The 21,300-nt window shown below is 42.5% G+C and overlaps 2 protein-coding genes across 2 annotated transcripts in view; both read right to left on the bottom strand.

The window, feature by feature from the left end:
• Nucleotides 1–9,695, bottom strand: part of LOC137915741 (unconventional myosin-XVIIIa-like) — a 41,149-nt gene extending 31,454 nt beyond the window's left edge. Inside the window, exons 1-16 of the mRNA XM_068758860.1 lie at nt 8,949–9,695; nt 7,723–7,812; nt 7,473–7,544; nt 6,857–6,883; nt 6,146–6,199; nt 5,617–5,704; nt 5,119–5,225; nt 4,860–5,036; nt 4,546–4,756; nt 4,310–4,452; nt 4,004–4,104; nt 3,847–3,910; nt 3,302–3,446; nt 1,969–2,139; nt 1,102–1,192; nt 489–681 (exon numbers count right to left, since the gene is read on the bottom strand). Coding sequence (XP_068614961.1) covers nt 489–681; nt 1,102–1,192; nt 1,969–2,139; nt 3,302–3,446; nt 3,847–3,910; nt 4,004–4,104; nt 4,310–4,452; nt 4,546–4,756; nt 4,860–5,036; nt 5,119–5,225; nt 5,617–5,704; nt 6,146–6,199; nt 6,857–6,883; nt 7,473–7,544; nt 7,723–7,812; nt 8,949–9,590 — 2,376 coding nt within the window. The 5' untranslated portion in view covers nt 9,591–9,695. The remainder of the gene's footprint in view (nt 1–488; nt 682–1,101; nt 1,193–1,968; nt 2,140–3,301; nt 3,447–3,846; nt 3,911–4,003; nt 4,105–4,309; nt 4,453–4,545; nt 4,757–4,859; nt 5,037–5,118; nt 5,226–5,616; nt 5,705–6,145; nt 6,200–6,856; nt 6,884–7,472; nt 7,545–7,722; nt 7,813–8,948) is intronic.
• A 9,678-nt stretch (nt 9,696–19,373) lies between these two features.
• Nucleotides 19,374–20,438, bottom strand: LOC137915742 (gap junction delta-2 protein-like). Its single transcript, XM_068758861.1, has one exon. The coding sequence runs from the start codon at nt 20,436–20,438 to the stop codon at nt 19,374–19,376; it is 1,065 nt and encodes a 354-aa protein (XP_068614962.1).
• Between the last annotated feature and the right edge of the window lie 862 nt (nt 20,439–21,300).

Below are 21,300 nucleotides of genomic sequence, written 5' to 3' on the forward strand. Positions count from 1 at the left end.
CTGAAATTAGAGTTCGGGGCTGCAGCAATGGGTGGATTTATTTATTTCTAGCAAGAAACCAGAATGTAATATTTATCTTTAAACGTCTCATACTGTCCAGTTGTTGTGGTCTGGTATAACTAGATGGAAATTACTGGAGAACAGAAGAACGCTAGTTCATTAATCAGTCAGCAACACCACCGCTGTGCAGCTGGGCATGTCTCCCATAGGCAGTTGTGAGTGACTTTTCTTTCATCTCAGCAGAGGAGGCAAAGACTGGCATCACTAATGAAGGGGTCTAAACACATGAACTCGGCTTGTCATGGCTTGTGACAGGTGGGTGTGATAGTTTATCTCGTGTGTACACATTCTCTATTGGAGTTGATATATCTGAGTGAAAGCGGCAGACAAAGAGAGAGAGATAGGACAAGGGGGGGTCGGGTGGGAGAAGAAAGACAACGAGAATGAAGCTATTTGTATGCGTGGTGCATCCAATTCCACGTCCTTACCTCTTTGTATCTCTCCAGCTCTTGAACGACGGTCCGCTGATAGAAGAGGGCATGCAGGCGTTCTTGGGTGTAGTTGTGGCATAGGTCTTCAAAGGACGCGCTCCACTCGCGCTTAGCCAGCCGGGGGTTTTGGAAGCCTGGTGTGTCCACAATGAGCAGAGTGCACAAGGAATGTTGGCTGGATTTCAAAGCCCTGAAGCAAACAGGGCAAACGCACACACACACAAACATTAGCGGCGTGATAATTAAGGCAGTATTTTATTGATTGCATTCAGCGCGTACAACTCTTTGCTTTACCCTTAGCTCTCTGCACCACATCCCTAACTTTAACCCTCATTATACTTAATCCTACAGTTTACAAACTAAACTCAAGCCGAAAATCTTAAACGGCTTCTAAGATTTTCAAGCCACACTCTCCCAACATTGTGGTAACCTAGAAATTTATTTGATATGGTTTTTGGTTGTCAAATATGTTAGGCTGAATTTTAGCTACTCGTTATATGATGCAGGGTGCATCCGCATGTTTCCAGTGCACACATGTGCAGCCAAGAAGATGTCATGTCCAGTTTCAGAAAGTAAAACTTTAGTAAGGCAATGGATGAGAAATACTTACCGGTTTATGAGAGAAATGAGGAGAGTGAAGACTTCAGAGTAAAGCCCAGACGCCATGGCCTCTAAACACTCTGCGGCTGTAGCCTTGGCTCCTGTTGTGAGAAGCAACCAGACGCAGAATAAATCAGAACCAGCAAGTTTACAACAATATCCCCATCAACAAACAATAATGTGAAAGCAACAGTAGAAATATAGACACAATGTTTTGTCTCCTGAAGGATGTAGAATAGCATCATAAAAGTGGATATTGCTCCCAAAGACATGAACTGCTAAACAAAAGTCACAGTAGAACAGTTCCATTTAGACTTAAGTGGGGCCGAATTGGACAGATCAAAAAGTGTACACTCATGTCTGTATTGAGCGGCAATGCCCACCTGTCAAGCTCTCCTAATTCACTGAACATACACAGAAAATAAAGTGGTTTTATTGCGTCTGAGGGATATGTTCACACATGCATGCATATGACTATGTGAGAGGGGGAGATACAGGGAATGTGGAACGGAACGGTATTCTGTTCCTCCCCTCTGTGACAGACTTCAAAATGTCATCATCTTTCCCTTCAAAGTGACTTGTAATCTTGATGAAAGTCAGAAGACCCGCACATGTGTGAAAAATCAATGTGAGGCAATCATCATCTCAAGGACAATGAATGAAGATGAGAGAGAAGATTGCTTGTCCTGACATAGCGTGGATACATAGCATCAATAGCCGCATTTATTAAAGAGTTACGTTTCTTTCTTCACAGGATGCAGTTTTCCTCAGTTGCATTTATTTACATGTCATGTGGGTATGGAAACAGAGGCGAGAATGGGAAGGAGCAGGGTGTGATGGTTTGGAGGGAGGGGGGGCAAATGTGTCTGTGGCGTACCTGCATCTGCTGCGCCATTTTCCTCAGAAGCCTGGCGAATGAAGCTGGCTCTGGGCAGGGTGCCCTTGGCTTGGTGTTTGAAGATGGAGGCGGAGAGCTCCTCCAAGGTGCAACCCAGCAGGTAGGCTGCTTTCTGAGCCCACTCGTGACGTGCAAATTGTTTCCTGCCAGCTGAGACACATGCATGAAAACTTCCATTAAACCTCCTGCCAGCTTTCCCAGGCACACGGGTAGCCCGGTAGCTTTGTGACAGCCCTGTCTGACAGGGCAGGCTTATGTCTGGTCAAGCTGACACTGACACAGCTGTTGTAAGGATGCAATTAAACCTCCTCAAAAAGCAGTGAAGATTCTACTCAAACAAAGCCTGTGAGGACAAAGTAATAATTGCTCACTTTACTTTCTGGAGAATGAAAGCAACACTTCTAATTAGAGTACAGAACAAATTTTAGAGATGGAAAAACAGTTTTGGAAACCTCTTTCTCTTTAATCTAGTCCCCGAGTGGCGGATAAATGCATATATGAGTGGAAACATCAGTGGCATCCTCTCAGATTGAAGACAGAATCCGGGGAGATTTCACACAGAGTCGTGGGTTTATCTGTTTCATCACCGCCGCAGGCACCCTGCATATTTTTCTTGCCGATAGGCAGAAGGCAAAGAATTAGATTTAAATATTTGCTTTGATAGTCCCTTCTCTAATTATTTAAATTCTTTCCAAACATCATAAATAGGACATTGGGTTTTCCCATCTTTCTGCTAAATCAAACATCAAGGAGCATATGAGTCTTAAAAATAAAATAACTACATATGGACACTAGATGTTCTTAAAAAGCATCCAGAGCATCATTTATTGTTAGAGCTACTGTTAGATATAAGTGTTGACATGACAGTATGTCGTGAAAAGCAAGTTTATTTTATTAGTACTGTACTCTTTAATTTGTTTAGAGATCAGTGCTGCCCTCTTGTGTTACACCGTGGAACTACACTACACTGTATGTAAAACGTGATGGCAGCATGAGCTATGAAAAGCAGATATAGCAGGAGATGTTTCTGGCAAGGAGGCTCAAAAGTTAGTTATTTTTTAATTTGTTAATATGGAAATAGAGCACATGCATCACCGAGTTGTGAGGATTACAGCTCCCTTGGATAATAGGTAGAGTGACTGAAACCATTTCAGCTAAAAGGGGGAATTTCTACTCATTTCATCATGAACTATAAGGTGATGATATTCATTTACATCTTGGTCGCTGGTTTGCACGTCATCATAACTGAGATTATCCACGAGAGTATGTAGTGCAGGTGTGACAGGAAAAATAAATTGGTGAGAAATCCTACCCTTGGTAGCGCCTGCAGCACCGAGATGGTAGATGGCCCCAAGGACAAGCCAGAAGGCCCTCTGCTCATCAACACCGATGCCAAGAACCTTCATGGCTGCTTGCAACTTGGCAAACTGCTGGGAAGCCCGCTGCTTATCCTCTGCCTGACAGATAGCACATATATCCAAATTTATTTTCCTTACACCAGGCCAACACTTCTGTGCAGAACACCCGTGTGTTCTCTAAAATCACACAACGGGGTGTTGTTACCCCACTGCTGTTTTGTTCATTGCAGACAAGCAAAGGGCGGTGAAGAGTCCTCTCTGTGGACTTATTGCACAGTCTCTGTCTAAAGTGATCTCGTATTCGGTCTGTTTGAAAACGCGATTTCATTGTGTGTTGCGGACAGATAATGATTAATAAAAAAAAGCATTTCGTTTGGTGTATGTTGGGTAGAAATATGGTGGTAAAACATGGTGGGCTCAGTAGAAGAGGTCCTTTTCCCCACGACTGGTATAAAACGCTCAATCTGAGGTAATGAAAACATCCTATAAGAATGTTTACCTTAGTCTGAGGCATGATCTTGAATGCACTGTTTTCAGCAAAGTGGTTGAGGTGCAGCTCAGTCCTGATGAAGAAATGGGAACACAGAACAGATCAACTTCGCTGATGTCTCCTAATGCCTACAGAATAAATATGGCATATTAGCATTAATTCAAACCTGAGAGAACCGTCTAGTCCAGCCATCAGGTAGTAAAACACATTAAAAGTGAACTCTCCTTCCGGTCTCCTTGTCACCCTCATCTTCTCCAGAAGCATAGTCTGCATGGCCATAGCAGAAGAGGATATTAGCATAACTGGCAATAACATTCCTACAGTTAGAACAAATATGCAAAATAACAAAGCTGCTGGAGTTGAGTGAGAATCTACTGCAGCTCATGGCCCCATTGTCTGATATCATAGCAGATATGCATGTTAGAAACTCAGAAGCACCAGTGACTAGAATAATAAATTGTGTTTAATTTACCTGGATGGAGGCTGAGGTCATCAGACCTGCCTGATCGAAGTCCAGAGAAACAATATGGGAGAAGCGACTGGCATTCCCATTCATGCAGGTAGAGGCATTCCCAAATGCTTCCAAAACCGTGTAGACCGCCTGCCATTTCTCTGCTGCAGAGTGCACAGAAAAATTAACCCTTCAAATATACGGTACTACAGTATATTTAAATTCTTGAGGTACCGGTAATTAGTTTTCACACCCACAGGAGAATGCTTTGTTGGCACTGCCAGCAATATTGAGCAGGTATTGGATGATGTGTTGACAGTTGGTGGTTTTGCCACTGCCGCTTTTGCCAAGCAAGACAATGGACTGATCCTGGCGAGTGGTCAGGAGGTTCCTATAGGCTGTCTGGGCCATGCTGTAAATGTGAGGGGCGGTGTCCTCCCTCCGGCAGCCCTTGAATATTTGCATCACCTGGAAGAAAACAAAGACAGATGAAGGAGAGGAAGAATTGCAAAGAAGATATACATATCTTCATGTAGATAATGCTTCATATTTAACACAGGCTGCAGGCTACCTTCTCGGAGTACATCGAGGGGGCGCTAACGGGGTTAATGACCACCATGTTGGGCCCAGCATGAGTGTGCATCAGGTTAGCGCCGTATCGCTGCCTCAGGGAGTGCATCATGCTCGACTCATTCAAATACTGCAGAGAGGCCAGGTCCTCCACCCGGTCGAACATAGGAGGGTTTGCCTAGAGTTCAAAGCCAGAGAGGATGACATCATCTGTGTCACGTCTCAGTGATGTGGTTCAGAACCATTTGATGATTAAATACCTTCTCTACATCATCTTCATCTACATCCAATAGAGATCCATCACTCTCCAGGCGGATTTTCACCTTCCCCTCTGGCAGCATGTCTGCCCCGGTCTTCAGAAGGGTCGCTGCATCACCACAAAGAGTCAGAATCAGAATTGTCTTTATTTGGCCGAACACCTGAACTCATACAAGGAGTCGGACTCTGGTTTTTTTGCATTGCAATCACGGAATTTAGACTGAAGTACAAGAATCTGCAGAACTCCTCTGTAAATGAATCTACATACATGTGCAGAGTTATATATGTGCAGGGGTTAAATAAGGCGACAAAAGGTCATTATCAGCTGCAAATTTTAAGATTCAAGATCAACTTGACTGTCTTTTCAGTCATGTACGATACTTCAAAATAATATCTCCCCTCTAAAACAAGCATTCCATGTTGAAGATGTGCCGGGTCTAAGTACAAAACGTACTTACGGATACACGAAAGTACATCTAAATAAAGATGTTTTAACTTACCCAAAGAAAACCCATCCTTGTGGACGAGCCATACTTTCTCTGTGTTATACCAGACTCTCTCTGCCGTTATCTGCTCCTCACTCTTCCCCTGTTAGAGATAAAGAGAGATTTTGTTTAATTGATAGTTGGAAAGAATGCACCCAGCAAAGCAGGTGCTCAACAGACGCCAAAAGGTAGACATTTCCAAACCGAGGTGAATGTTTTCATGGTGAAAGAAGAAAAATGGATGTGCAGCATATAAACAGGAAAGTAATTTGTGGGATGGAGATACCTCTACCGAGGCTCGCTTCTACATTTTATATTTTTAGTATTGGTGAAGTAGTGGGCACAACAGGTAGACGAGCTGAATTCTGAGTGAAACCAAATGACTAAGATTATAGATTATAGCCTTCCCAGTGATCGGATTGTCTCTCCTGGACCATTACCCTCATAGATTAAAATACTCACCACACAGGATCACCACAAAACAAACATCGCTATCTAAATCGGTGGGTTGCAGCCAGAGCTACAATCTAGCCTGTGGTCTGACCTTAGCTGCAGCTGAGTGTGCTGCCTGAAGGACGACCACGGGGTCCTCAACGAGCTGCAAATGGAGAAAAGAAGGAAAGTATTTTTAGAAATAAAAACCGAACAAAGATTTTCAAATTAGCCAATCAGAAAACGCAAAATACCATAGTATTCCAGGACAGCAGTATGCAAGTCAAGCAACGCAAGCGGTCTTTCTACCGAGTCTTTTGAGTGCATCACCAAACAGCATTTGAATATCACTGCATTAATTAACAGGGATTATGAGGTGCATTGAGGCCTTGTGTGTGGCTTTGTGGGGAAATTCATGTTCGTTCATATTGACAGTCACAGTTAACAGGATTAGTTGCACACAGTAGGGAATGTACTGTAATAGGTAAAGCTAATCAACTTAGCTATTGATAGCTCAGTTCTCCATAAGGAATTAATGGAATGTGACAAATGCACTGAATGGATGCAAACAAATGCTGGATTCCTCGAGGTTTCTTATGTGTAACTTCAGTAGCAGAGCTCAAGTCACAGCAACACATTCTGCTCATTTGTAAGGTGAATGCACCAGGGATCTGTTCACGAGTCCCTTGACCAACGTTTGGGATGCGTTGTATCAAAGCATTCCACGCACATGAACCAAGAATGAAAACCGGTAACAAAGACAAGAAGGCACACACAACAAAGTCAAGGGAGGGGGGGGATTAAGTAGCAAACAGGGGTGTACCTTAGCGGAGTGGTGGCGCCTGACAAACTGACCATGCAAGCAGCAAGTCAGCATCCAACGACCCACAGGGAACGGAAAGCACAGACATGGGACACAATTTCAGACGTCAGAGCAAGCAGGGGGAATACAAAGAAGTTCCTTTCAGGTTCACTAGACTTTGGGTGAACTGTGTAATCAAGCAATACCAAAATAATCACAATGGGCAAAGTACAGTGCAAAAATAATCCTCTGAACTGATTAATACAGAATGAATGAAAGGCAATGAGGAAGAGTCCTGAAACTAAAGATGTTAATCAACACAAAGCACAGTTTCAGACTGCATACAAGAGCAATGAGCATGTTCCAGCATAATTGAATTATACACAGCCCACATTGCCAAGTAAGCATTTATTCACCTAATCTCAGTCAATCTGTTGTCAAAGTTTCAGATTTCACACCAACTGAACAGTTACGCAGAGGACTCTTGTTACTGGACAGGCCAGCATGGATTTGTGGGTTTTTTTCTCGACACGTTTCCCCATATTCAGAGAAGCACGAAGTTGACTGAGGCTGGTCTAGACCTTGCTAAAGCATGGCAGGTGCAAACCAGGCAATTATACAGAGACAGTGATGTTACATCTTTGCCAGCAGCGCTGAAGATCCTCCTCACACGTTTGTAATCTTCCTCAGTGGGAACCAGCTCTGGGACCTACATTTGGACACCAGGGCCAGGATGTGATCCAGAAGGACTTGTTATAATATATTAATTATGTTGTTATAAACGTTCACTTCAGACAAAAAAGAAAACAAGCATTTCAAGAAATGTGAACGTTTGAATGTAAGAAACACACACTACATTATGTGTAAGCAGGCAGATGAACACACACCTGTATATTTAGTTCAGACTGCACCTGGAGCAAGTCAACAGGGGCCGTCTTACTAGTGGGGGCCACTGGGGGACATGGTGTCTCCTTTACCTTTACACGATACATGCAAACGTTCACACAGACAGTTCAGACAAGGAGGCAAACAGAGATGGAAAGATGACAATGAGGATGGCGTTCATGTGTATTTTCTTTTCACACATTCGGCACCGCTGTCAATGGCAGTTTATAAAAACCGTTTGATTTGTCAAAAGGACTATTTAAAAAATGGATCATTAAGCACAGCAGCAGGACAGGAATAATGGTTCAGGGATTTTGTTTGTCAGTGGTTGCTCAAGCAACAATCTTTTGCAAATAATTAAAGCACTTCTCAGCTGAAGTACACAACAACTGCACCGACATGCGAGGACTCAGAGTAGCAACTGAAATTCAATTGCATTTTATAACTTTGCTGTGTAATTGTATGCAACAGTGGGACTAGAATCAATATTTTTCCACTGTGTCCAATTGGCATCTGATTTGTATTTCAAATTGAGATTATGCAGTTAAAAAAACCTTTTAAACACACGTACAACTGTAGTTCTTTTTCTGTGAAATACACTGCTGCAGAATGCAACAAAGTTCTATAAAAATCCCTACACACAAAGAAAACACACAGACTGTATTTATATACAACCTAAAAACCGATGTTGATCCAAGTCCATGAGGAGCAGAAATGCAATTTTACTGCTCGACTCCAAAAAGGGATGGTTATGCATTAAAGTGCATTTCAACTGACATCTTGATTCTATACTTAATATTGGAAAATACATTTCCCCCTACAGGACTGAAAACACAACATCACACCTGAGAAAGGACTCTCTTTACTCCATCACCACACACTTGGCAGATCACCCAATTTTGTGGGCATCTCTTTGTAACACTGAAGTAGCCAAAAATGTCTTCCAGCCTCAGTGGTCTCCAGCAGACAGATCACATCTTCAATCCTCTGCCTCCGGGAGGTGACAGAAATGAGTCACAGAAAACCCTGCTTCATGTCGACTTCATTCTATCAAGGCTATTATGTTTGATGAGGATAATTAGGATGGCAGTCGTAAAGAAACAGCGATAATGCTCCATATCCAAACACAGGGTTGAAGAAGTGAATAGTTATTATACCTGTGTTATTATGAAACGGCATGCTCCACCCAGAGGTTAAGTAGCACACGTGCACCTGCTTCACTCGGTACCTCCGGTTTCTTTACAGCTGAACGAGGCTTTGGGATGAAGCCTGCCGGAGGAGCCAGGGAGTCTGTCTTGATGACGGGGATGAATCCCGGAGGTCTTGTAAGCAGATTCTGATTTGGTTGCAATGGGCTGGTTTTTCTTGAAGGGATAAAACCAGGTGGAGGAATCAAAAGTTTCTGTTTGGGGACAGGAATGAAACCAGCAGGTGGGGCCAAAGGGTCAGGTTTGGGAGTGGGGAGGAATCCCACTGGTGGGCTTAGAGGTGCTGCGGCAGTGGCCTCCTCTGTTTTTTCTGCAGCTGGTTTAGCCTCCTCTTCCTCCTCCTGCTGCTCCTGCTCCACTTCGTCCTTCGTGTCCTCTTTACGGTCCTGGGTTCGGGTGCGAGGCCTGTGTTCTTTGGTTCGACGTCTGCCCATGAGGCTAGTCAGGCCCACGGAGATATCATCCTTATCCACATTAGAGTTCTTGGTGGTTCTGAGAGTGGAGTCTGCAGAAGAGGCCGCTTTAGCAGCCTCATGAACGGCCGGCTGGTTCCGTGGTTCCGTGCTAGCCGGAATTACACGCCTAACAACTCTCCTCACAACCCTCACCACCTTTCTACCACTAGAACCCTGCTCGTCTTTCGGAGCATCCGAACCTCCCATGTCCACGTAGTTATCGGGTTCGGCAGCTGTTGATGCAGTCAGCTGTGTTTCGCTTTTGGAGTCTAGCTCAGGTTTAGGGACTGCCTGAGGCTGGCTACTGTCGACACCAGACTGGATGCAAACAGAGACAACAGCACAGATTACAACCAGTACTGAAGAAAAGATAGACGCCGTCATTTCCATTAGAGTGTGTGAAAAAACCCTGATGCATGCTAGTATTTTCAATCAGGCGCTTTAATCCAACTATTTAATTTCCCTCCAGCTTTGTCATTTAAATACTAAAAAATGTTTAAAAAAAATTGCAAAAGTATATATAGAGTACATCCATGTAAGAAACAATGAATGGAAATATTTAGCAGAAAACTTCAATAAATTTGAAAAAAATAACCACAGGTATACATTTATGTTTAAGTGATGTTCAGCACTGACAGTGAGGGAAGCCCAATAATATGAAATTGCTCCCGATACTGAAACAGTTCTTCAGGTCAAATATGACCTCAGACCAGCTAACGGCTAAACAATGATTAAGACCCCTACTGTTAATCACCTACTCCAGAATTCCACATACAGCCATCTTATTTAACTGAAACCTTAGAGGTTTTACCACCTTTAGCTTGCAAAGATTGGTAAATGTTTCTCCATCTTGTTTTAGCGCAGCACAAAGAACAGTTTGCATCTTGGGAATTAACTTTTAAAAGAATGCTACACAAACACACTTACATCTGGCTTGTTCTCAACCTTAACCTGTACAAAAAGAAGCAACACAAAAAAAAACCCGATTAAACCACACATTAAAAGATGAAACCACACACAGCCTAAGAAACAGTTCGCAAATTCAATGACACGCGGCATGCAGATGAGAAGTGAAAGGCAAAAATGAGCACACAGAAAAGCGAGACTTCCCTTTTGCTCCCAGAATGAAAAGCGTGACTTGTACGCCATGACGCCGGGTCAGAAGACATGGAACAAGCTGGGCGAAGTGGAGAACAAATGTGAGGAGTGATGATAGCACAAATGATAGACTGGAAGAGCGAGATTAAATAATTGCTGGCAATGATGAATGGGAATGTAGGGGTGAGCGGTGGGATACTGGGATCTTGTATTCTGCAAACGGCAGGATACACACCAACAGGGAGGTGGGACCAGAACACATGAACAACAGCATCAAATGGTTTGATTTCTTCACACTGCCATAAGCAGATGAAACACACAAACATCTACTGCAAACAGGACTAAACGTCTTTAATGTGTGGCATCACTTTCAATTGATTACTATATATATATATATTTCAACTGATATCTTGATTCTATACGTAATATTGGAAAATTGGGACATATATATATATATATATATATATGAAAAACTAGACTTTAACTCAACTGTTAAAACGATTATATACAACGTTGGTCATTAGCTTCACTTGTAATGATGACAAAATCCATCAGGAGACATACGACTGTTCCACACAACATGAAAAATAATAATAACTTAAGCCGGTATTAATGGTCAACAGACGAAACACTATATTTGATCACACCACTCTGCTCAATAACCAGTAAAACAACAAGCTCTAATTTGTACAGTTCCCTAAATATTTTAAACTTAAAATTAGCTTTTTTTACTCAGAGTAAAAGAAAAATGAGTTGCGCAGCAACATGTTTCACCATCTCTGGCCCCGCTTTCATCAGAGTTCACTCCTATTAATAGTTTCAGCAGGAAAGGAGGCCATTCTGATGCCACCAGAACCCAGATGAAAGTGCTAGACAGACCGCGTACACCCTGAACACATCACATCGTTCACCACACACACAGTCCACCAGAGGCTCAAGGCCATTACCTTCTCTCCAGGCCTGGTTAACCTTCCAATTTTTGCTTTGTGCAGCGCACTCTCAGCCGAGGCAGGGTAGGACCAGGGTCCGCAAAGAGAGCACTCTATTCTTAAATGAGAGGGAGGGCAACCTCGAGGGCGGGGTCACAGTCAGCAGAGCACGGTTTAGCTGTGGTCTCGTCTGAGGAGTGGGGTAACCTGAGAGGAGCTGGCAGGGGAGATAGAAGAGGGACAGCTGCTGGAATACAGACGGGGCCACAAATAGAACGTGCACAAACTACGTCAATTAAGTCAGACTCTTAACACTGTTGACGGGGAATCACCGAGGTAGTCTGCCTCATCGGGAGACAAATAAATATGCATTTGTTCCTAGCTGAAAAAAACAACATCGGGAAGAGATTTAGGGATTTATGGACACTCAAAGCTTAATGAAAATGTATGTATTTCTTCGTTTTCCTCTACAGTAACAAATTGAATATGACATTTGTTAAAAGTGAAGAATGCACACAAATATCGGCAATTAACATTTTCATTCACTGCAAGAGGGCTTTCGATTAAAGCAGCGCCAGTAATTCCAGCACTAAGCTAATGAAGAGCTAAGTGCAAGCAAAGATCCAAAGCATGGATCAATTGTCTACACATCGTGCTTTTCATATTTGGTGGTGGATTACTTCTCACTGCCTTCTGAACCACAAGAGGGAGCTATAAACTAATGTAAGATTCAATTCCGATTTTGCAGAGGCACACTACTGACCTACATTTGATATGCCATGTGGTTTAGGACCAAACCATCATGCAGCCCTGAGCAAACAAGCCCAGACAGACTAGTCAGATGTAATTTTATAACTGCTTCCTCAATTAAAAAAAATAAGTTACAAAATGTTGCCTCGAGTAAAATCAAAAGTGAAAATGCTGTAAATCCAGTTGAATCAAAACATGTGACGTCTGGAGGAGGATGGTATTCAGCTCATTAGTGCCATGGAGTGAAACCACACAACACGCTTAGAGGCTAATCCAATCTTGTCATGCTCTCTCTTCATAAACTCATTAACAGTTACATTTATTAAATAATATGCAGTTGTGTACAAAGGACAAAGCAATGACGTGAACCAAGTCATCAAGAATCATCAGATGCAAAGCCCTCTGTGACAACACACTCGTTTGCCTCATTGCAAAAATAGAGTCTTCCTGAAAAAGACTGTGATGCAGCCGAACACGCATCCACACGTCCATCCAGCACAGTTAATCCGCAGAGTCCGTTACTGGGACACGGCATCACGTCGGCTGGTTCTCCATGCAGAGCTACGCAGACGGAAGATTAAGGGCTATCTGCCACAAACACGGCCGATTCTGTCCCACTAAAATGCTTCAAGAGGAGGGGAATTGTTTCAATCATGTTGCCAATATTGTGTGAGAATGTGGAGCTGAACAGAGGACCCGACTAAATAGTTATACATTTACGAATGGATGAAGGTCATTTTAAATGAAACATTTTTACTGTAAAAGCAGAAATGAATCATGGGACATGAGTCAAGTCCAGAATGACCCAGATTTTGTTCAGTAATAGTATATAGGCCTGAAAATCAGAACATTCTGAAAGTGGGCCGCGTGAACTTAGGCGCAGAGAATTTAAAGTCTGCGTGATCTCACCTGTGGTTTCTGCGCTTGGGAGGGGCAGCAGAACAGATTCCCAATATCAATAAAACATGAGTGTATAAAACAGCATTTATGTCTCACTAATGATAAATAACTATTGATGTTCTATTGAAATGTAGCTGACAAGTATCACTCACACACTCAATACCGTCAAATATCCTGCCTTTCTATGTCAATAACCGAGAATCGCCCATTATACAAGAGCTGGACTTGAGTCACATTAAATACTGTACAAAGCAGCAAGAATTAAATTATGAAATATTACACGTTAAGAATGAAAGCCAAACAGCTTTATCCTTAAAAGCCCCGCCTCCTTCTAATCCACGCCCATGTTAATACCGTCTGCAACCTCAGAGTCAACCCTCCTGGAAAAAGGGATGGCGTGATCTTAATGGGCAGTCTGGGGAGGAGATTACACCATTTGCTAATTTCCTAATGGTAAAACTGTGTCTGGATGACAGAAAGAGAGGAAATGCATGTGAAAAACCATCAGTGATAAAGGGTTATTAGATAAAGCATTCGGCCCCTTCAGGCCACCCATAGGCCACACTGGGATTCAAATTTACTTTAAAGAAGAATATGGGTCCTAAAAGGAATGGTGCGAGGTATTATTGAAATATTACTTGGATCTGCATGTTCCATTTGTTATGCTGACATTTAAATGATGTCGGTAAGGCAGCGCAGCAGTGGCGTACAGTACTACTGTCAGAGGGATATTTTCCATTTTCTCAGACCTTTAGCGTTTCCGTTTATCCGTATGGGTTCCTCTTACTGTCCAAACACATGCACTGTAGGTGAATTGGTCATTCTAAATTGCCCACAGGGTGTGAATGTAAAAATGACTGACGACCCCGTAAAGGATAAGCTTTTACAGAAAACGGCAAATTATGAAGGCTCGGAAACTACAAAATGATAGCATTCAGCCGAAACATCCTCCGACTTTTAAAAAGGTCATGAGGATGCAAATGTGATTGTAGAAATAATCTCATGCCCTTGCTATTATGATCGTTACATATAGGAATAAAACGCATCAAATGTCAAGGCAGCTCTGCCAACTGCACTCGGTTGTGCAATAGCAACACACTGGCATACGGCGTTCATGGAGATACTATCCAGTTTCAGGGAGCAGCCTTTTTTGCATTGGTGACTTCAGTCTGTGCATCTCAACGTGGTTCTGAAACCCATCTGATTGCTTCTTTTTGTGGTCATCCTTTGAGGATGTCTGTAAGACACATGGTGTCACAGCCCCACTTTCTTCCATCGGTGCATATATGGCCTTTTGTGCCTCGTTTAGACACACAGGATTAGTCGAACCTCATTCAATTGTTTTGGAGAAGAAAACAGAGGGAACAAAAGAGATGTACAGTTGCTCCGGCCTCATGAAGTGTGGACAATGGCTGCCACCCTATGGACAAAAGATCCATGTGCTCAACTGCGCAAACTTAACCTAGCTGTAAAATAAATTGCAATCGATCAGTAGTGCTGCTGCAGTTAGGAGATTTCAGTTGGATGGATTCAAGTCTAATCAGTAAGGGATGTATTCAGTGAATGCAAAAAATACTGATATGACATTGACATGATCATGATATTGTGAAACTGAAATAAAGAGACACAGACACCAAAGCACAGAAGTGTTCAATTGTGGCTTTAAGGAGCGATTTGACAGGAGCTAGCCTCGCCGTTTGTTCGTGATGACAACCTTTATGCAAAGCTAGGTTAACATCAACCGAATGCAGACAGATGTAGACGGAGTCTTAAAAAAAATTCCATCAAACACTCCGCAAATAAGCATAATTCCCATTTTGACTTTCTACTTAAGCAACCATTAAATAACCTCAGCTGATAACTTATCAGATGTGGTTCTACCTGCATTGCTGAGCTCTAGATCCAGAACTTATTATAAAACACCCTATTAATAGTTCCGTTGGTTCTAGGTCATGTTCATACGCTCACTTCCTGCTTTGAGAATGGACCGTCTTGTCATGATCACCATCAGCTGAATGTGGGACAAAGCAAAGTGAATTCATTCCGTCTCTGGCGGTGTACGTACATAATACATACGTAAATACACCGGCCACTGCTTAATCTGGATCGAACAAGCAGTTCAAAGCAGGATTTTCTTTTTTTTTTTTACGGTTGCAATGTCAATCACAGTCTACATATTACTTGCTTTAATGCATCAGAACAAATACTTTAATTAATATCATTTTTTCTAAGCGTTTTCTGCTTTTCTGGCTCTAAAATGAAATTATTAAAAGGGTGATATTGTATTCATAGTTACACTAATGGTGTAACCGATATGCTGGGGCAATTAATTAAAACGGTACATTTCATTTTGTCATAGTTTCATTATTACAGAGTAAACCCAAGAGGCGTTTTCCTAAAAGGGCCAAAGTGCTGTGAAATCATTAGTGATGAGCCTCGACTAACAGCAGTTGATATTAAGATTTTGCTGATGACTTTTAAAGCGTATTATAGTTTAGCTCACAGCTATATTGGTGAACTGCTGCTTCCCTAATAAGATAGAGCGCAGTCTAAAACCCTCGGCCAGGGCTCCGCAGGCTGTTCTGGACAAACGATGACCATAAAAATGTTTTCATTAAAGCCCCCCCCCCCCCCCCCCCCCCAGATCTGGAACATCCTGGCCAAGAATCTGAGGCTCGCAGATTTACAAATACATTTTAAATCTCTTGAAATCTCTGAAAACGAGGAGCAGCTGTAGTAGTAGGAGTATTATCTGGACTGTCGTGGATTTTGAGTTTTCTCTTACATAATATAAAAATGTTCCAACTAAATATTGATGTAGAAAAAAAAGAAGACGTTTGTGTATAAATAAAAAATGAATCTTATCCACTGTATAAACTAACTACTCACACACCAAACTACAGACTCATGCATTTGTTGTGCCAGCTAATAAAGAATTTCACTTGATGCTGCTTTACATGTTGCACATGATTATCCAAGCGAAACGATCTGAATGGGCTGCCAGACAAGTCTTACAAGACCATATGGCCGTGGTCTGCCGTGGTGTTTGGGCCGTCGTTTCCATCAGCGGTCCCATTGTTTGGTGTCAAAGGATTTGGGGGGGGGGGGGGGGGAGGAAGGGAGGATTATAGATACCAGAACACATTCTCGCTTTCATAACACAGACAAACACACGCCCCCTAGACAGAAACACAATAGCGCGTTACAGGTGTGAATACAGCTCTGTCCATAATCCAGGCATCTTTAAACCAAAAGACAAAAACTACTTCTTTTCCAGGTCTATATGCATTTCTAGAAGCACCAGTAAATATGTAAATATGATGAATAATTTACAAACATCTAAAATTATTACGATCCGCAGGAAAAAAAAATATCAGATTTAGAAAATAAAAGTAATCAACCGAAGCAACACAATCGGGAAATGTGGAATTTGAATAGAATCCGTGCACTAAATGTGCCCAAACATTGAACTACTTACAGCTTCTTTCTGCAGGCCTCGAGTTGTCCTCAGCCAGATGCGGTTCAACTCGCTCAGCTCCAAAATCGTCTGAACCTTCAGCCGGACCGTCTCCCCCGACAGGCGGATCATCTCCACGATCTCGTCCCTGTTCTTATTCTCCACGTTGACGCCATTGATCTCCACCAGCCGGTCTCCCGGCGCCAGACCCAGAGCCCCGTCTTTGGTTGCGGAGCCCGGTTCGGCGAAGTGAACCACGCGCCGACAGGCCCCTCCGTCGGGCAGCCTGTCGATCATCGTGGTCCTCCGCAGCGAGAAGCCGAAGTCTCCAGCGCTGCGGCGCTGCAGCTCAAGCTCTCTTGGATCAGGAATCGGTGGGGCAACGACTAAAGGCAGCTGGAGGTCTGCGCCGGGGAAGGTCTTCTCAACCGTGTTGGGAATCTGAACCGCGTTGGTGCTGGAGTGGGAAGATGTGATCCAGGTATGCCCAGAAAGATTTGAAGGATCCGAAGCATTGTCCTCTCTGACCTTCAGAGAAAATGACACGTGCCTCTGGCCTGCTGCGGAGCTCTTCGCCAATTCCCCAAACTTTGCAGCTCTTTCCTTTACAGAGCTACGACTGTGTTCCAGTTTATTTCCCTTTAGGTTTTCACCAGAGGAACCTGCGCTTATTTGACCCTCGATGGAGTTGGGAAGGCGCTCAGCATCCAGGTCCGTCAGGCAGAGCTCCGTGTCGCTCGCCACCTTAATTGGGATAGGACTAGAGATCTCCAACCGGATCCTGGGGTCCCTCTTGGAGCTCCCTCGGTTGAGGTGGAAGAAGCCTCTGCGAATGCTCATCTCCTCCAGGCTCTTTAACTCGGCCTGTGACATGTGCTCCTTCTTCTCTTTCTTGTCCTTTCTCTCCTTCCTTCCCAGGTCCTTTTCTTTCTCCTTGTCCTTCTTAATTAGATGAAACATAGTTGAGCTTTGCTGCAAACTTTCACCAGCGTGAATTGTTTCCAGCGAGAAGGGAGGAGAACACGAGAGCATCTACGGTACGACTATGAAGGCCTTGGTGGGAAGAGGAAAAAGCAGATGTTAAAAAGGAAGTATTTGCTGACATTAACCGAATCGTCTTGACTTACTGTTCAGATTATACACATGCATACACGTTCCAGAAACTCCTAACTGGATATGTTCACGCTGCAGACCAAAGCGAAACAATTCTGATTTTCAAAATATAAGCAAATTGAATAAATCATCAGATTAAGATAACCCATGTTAGGATATCCTCGAAGTTCTCCTACATACAGACCAGAGCTTCAACCTTATCTGTCTCATTGTCATGACAATGTTTCAGCATCATTAATAAAGTGACCCAGGACATTTTTAACTCTCCATTTGATGCACGCCTTAAACACTGGGCTCTTAATCCCTCCTCCATGGTTATAACCAAAGACAAATCGCATGACAAGACTTTTAAAGCAGTTCCATGAATTTCCCCTGATGACTTTTGACAGGCTGTGTCAAATACTGACAGTCTTTAGCGTTAGTAACTTAGTATACACATAATAAAGAGAGCTTATCGCTGGGGCCGGTCCAGCTTGGGTATAATGCCCTCCTTTAAAGCTGCTTTGCCCTCGTTCTCGATAACCTGGCCTAAGGGAACCCCACTAATGCAAACATGTCATTCGTATAAAAGGACAAAGCAGGATAAACGCTATCGTTAAGGTGACACAGACGTACCCAGAAGGAGATCGCGTTAATGTCTTGCTCGGAGTTTTCAGCATTTTCTTTTCCTTGGAATTGACAGCAGGTGCGAGGATGTACTCGTGATGCTTTCAAATGCTTACCGGTAAGCTTCGCCTTTAGGGAATCGTGTTCGTTTACGACTTATTTAAAGAAACGAAGAATACACCGGGGTATTTTTTGTTTTAATACACAGGAGTTGCTTGTCATAGAAGGACTGGAAAGTCGAAATTGTGTTTAATGCAAACGATGGTTGAATTATGTGCGCCTTAAAACACCAAAAACATGAAGAACACAATCGAGCACACGCCTTATTCAGCCCTTTTACTCCGATGCTGCGTCCATAGAATCCATCTTCAGACTTTCCATTCTTACAAACTGGGTCGACATTAGTTGTTTAGCGTTTAGCTTGGACACGCTAAAAACTGATCTCATTAAAGTTTTGGTAATTCCAACGGTAATTTAAGGCATCATAAATGTAAACTAGACAGCAGCGACCCCTACTGGTAGTTATATTTATTGACGCACTGACTGCAGCTTTCGAAAACAGGTAGATAGATGTTGCTTAATTTGTCTTACAAGGACTCGAACCACATACCTTAATTTAGAGATTTAATGATGGTTTGATTATCGTAGCCTCGGGGTGTTTCCATGTTTATTATATTTTTGTTACACCTGCCCCAATTTGGGCCTTTGTAAAGAAGGCTTGATATATTATGGACATAATTATCATATGGTAGTACGATATATAATTTTTCAGAAAGCAATATCTGGACATGTCAAAGGAAACAAAGCATTCTGTCAGTGACATTGATAACTTGCTTTCCAGATTACAATTCAATGACTTTTCTAAATTGGTTATAGAGTGCTACAGTACATTCCTATCAGTGATTTACTTGATTGCGCAATAAACCAAGGAAGGTAAAGAAATTGCATCACCTCTGAATCATTCCATAACTAAAGCTTATTCATGTTTAGAAATACTTTGAATTATGCTTTAAAATATAGAGTATCAAGTACTTTAAATGTATTTCCCTTTCTCCCTTAAAAAAAATAATTTCATTAACCTTGATAGCTTCTCATTTGAGAAATGCAAGTGGTTTTGTCAATAAATAAATAAAACATTTACAGCCATGACTTTTTGCCCCTTCCAATCTTGGCCAGTCTAGCTTTGGTGCGTTCCTTCTCATCAGGATTTCTCTTTGACGTGCATTCCAAAGTCGAGTCTGTCTCAAAGGAAATGGCTGAGGTCTGGTTTGGGTTACTGCTGCACTTGTCCCGGGACAAGGTGGAGGTGGTCTGCAAGATGACCCTGCCACGTAAGGAATGTTTGAGCTCAAGCAACAGCGGGTTGTTGTCCGAGTAAAATCCCACCTGTTTCATGGGGCCTGTACCTGGATTGCAGCATGTGCAGCACGCAGAGAATAATACTCTGAAAATATATATCCAGCCCAAATAGTGCAGCTCCACAATGTTCAGGATGAAGCAACCGAGACTGACGCTGAACATGAAGTTGAGAAAGATGGTCTTCTCTGTGGCTCGAGATACAAAGCAGTCGGTTCTGTTTGGACAGGGGTAAGCGTCACATCTGTAAAGGTGCGGAACTTCAAATCCAAAAAGGTAATACTGCCCAATAAGAAAGGTTATCTCCATGATGGAGCGCAGCAGAACATGTATGATGTAGATAAATAGCACCTGGCTGGAGAGCTGGGTTGGATCCTTTCCTAACTCTCTCGTTTCCTCCTTCAGATGACTCTGGTCTTCGCACTCATCTTCCTGTGAGCGCCCCTCCTCGGTGCCATAAGCCGTGTCATAAGGACCGCCAGCTTGCAGCATCATCTCTTTATCTCCTTCAATCTGTTTTCTTACTTCTAACTTTTCATTCTTGGTGATTTTTTGCAAGACATACACGATGTAGAAGATCGAAGGTGTAGAGACGAGTACAATCTGAAAGACCCAAAACCGCAAGTGCGAGACAGGAGCAAAAGTGTCATAGCAGACATTGTTACATCCAGGCTGTAGGGTGTTGCAGATGAATTTGGACTGCTCATCACTGTAGACAGCATCGCCCACCAGGGCCACAAGCAAGATCCGGAAGATCAGAAGCATTGTCAGCCATATCTTTCCGATGACAGTGGAATGGTTTTGAACCTCCGTTAGGAAGCGGCCAAGAATGGACCAGTCTCCCATTTCTGTGGGAACACAGTAGTTCGATTGATACATGCAGCAATCTGTCAGAATGTTCTCCTCAAAAACTAAATCACCATTAAACTCAATCAGTTGCTCAAGAATCCTGCATTCCTAAAGGGGGAAATGACAGGGGGAAGAAGCCAGACGTATTCGTGCATGTACGGTATGTAAATATCAACCTAGAAATGTCCTATGAATCAATGGTAAATATAAAGCTACTTTCTCAACATATCGTTGTTTGAAGTTACAAAAAAATCATACTAAAATGTACACTAGATGAATTTTAGTATGTTTTTTCTTTCATGTTTGAATTTCTCTTTTTTTAAAAGGACAAACTGATTGAGTTGCAGCAAATAATGATATTATCACGTGCATTTCATTATCCATAAAGATCAAACATTTTTACACACACAATGTTTAGCTATTACATAATCTTATTCAAAAATCTTTTCTAACATTGCTATATAATAAGTATATCTTATTCACAATAAAATCTTTCAACGTAAACCAACTTATATGATGTTCATTCTGTTCTTATTTGTGTTAAAGCTTACCTTCGAAGAGTCTTCCTTATCCAAAACTGAAATAAATACAAGCGGAAGCAACCTGCATAACTATATTTTCGGGTGAAGCTGGCATCTGGATGTTATCATGTCTTTTGAGTTGGATGAGCGAGAGAATGGGCTGACCACACATATTCCCCAACTAACTAAAACATTCATTGTACTGTATGAGAATAAAGGCTTTCTGTGTACAGTGGGACAAAGATTGAAAAGTACAATGGGGGCACCTTTACTGACCAGCCATTCATGGGTGAGCCGAGTTCAAAGAACATACTGGAATGAGTGCGCACAATACTGAT

The sequence above is a fragment of the Brachionichthys hirsutus genome, unplaced genomic scaffold (genome assembly GCF_040956055.1).
Source record: "Brachionichthys hirsutus isolate HB-005 unplaced genomic scaffold, CSIRO-AGI_Bhir_v1 contig_925, whole genome shotgun sequence".
Classification (NCBI taxonomy): Eukaryota; Metazoa; Chordata; class Actinopteri; order Lophiiformes; family Brachionichthyidae; genus Brachionichthys; species Brachionichthys hirsutus.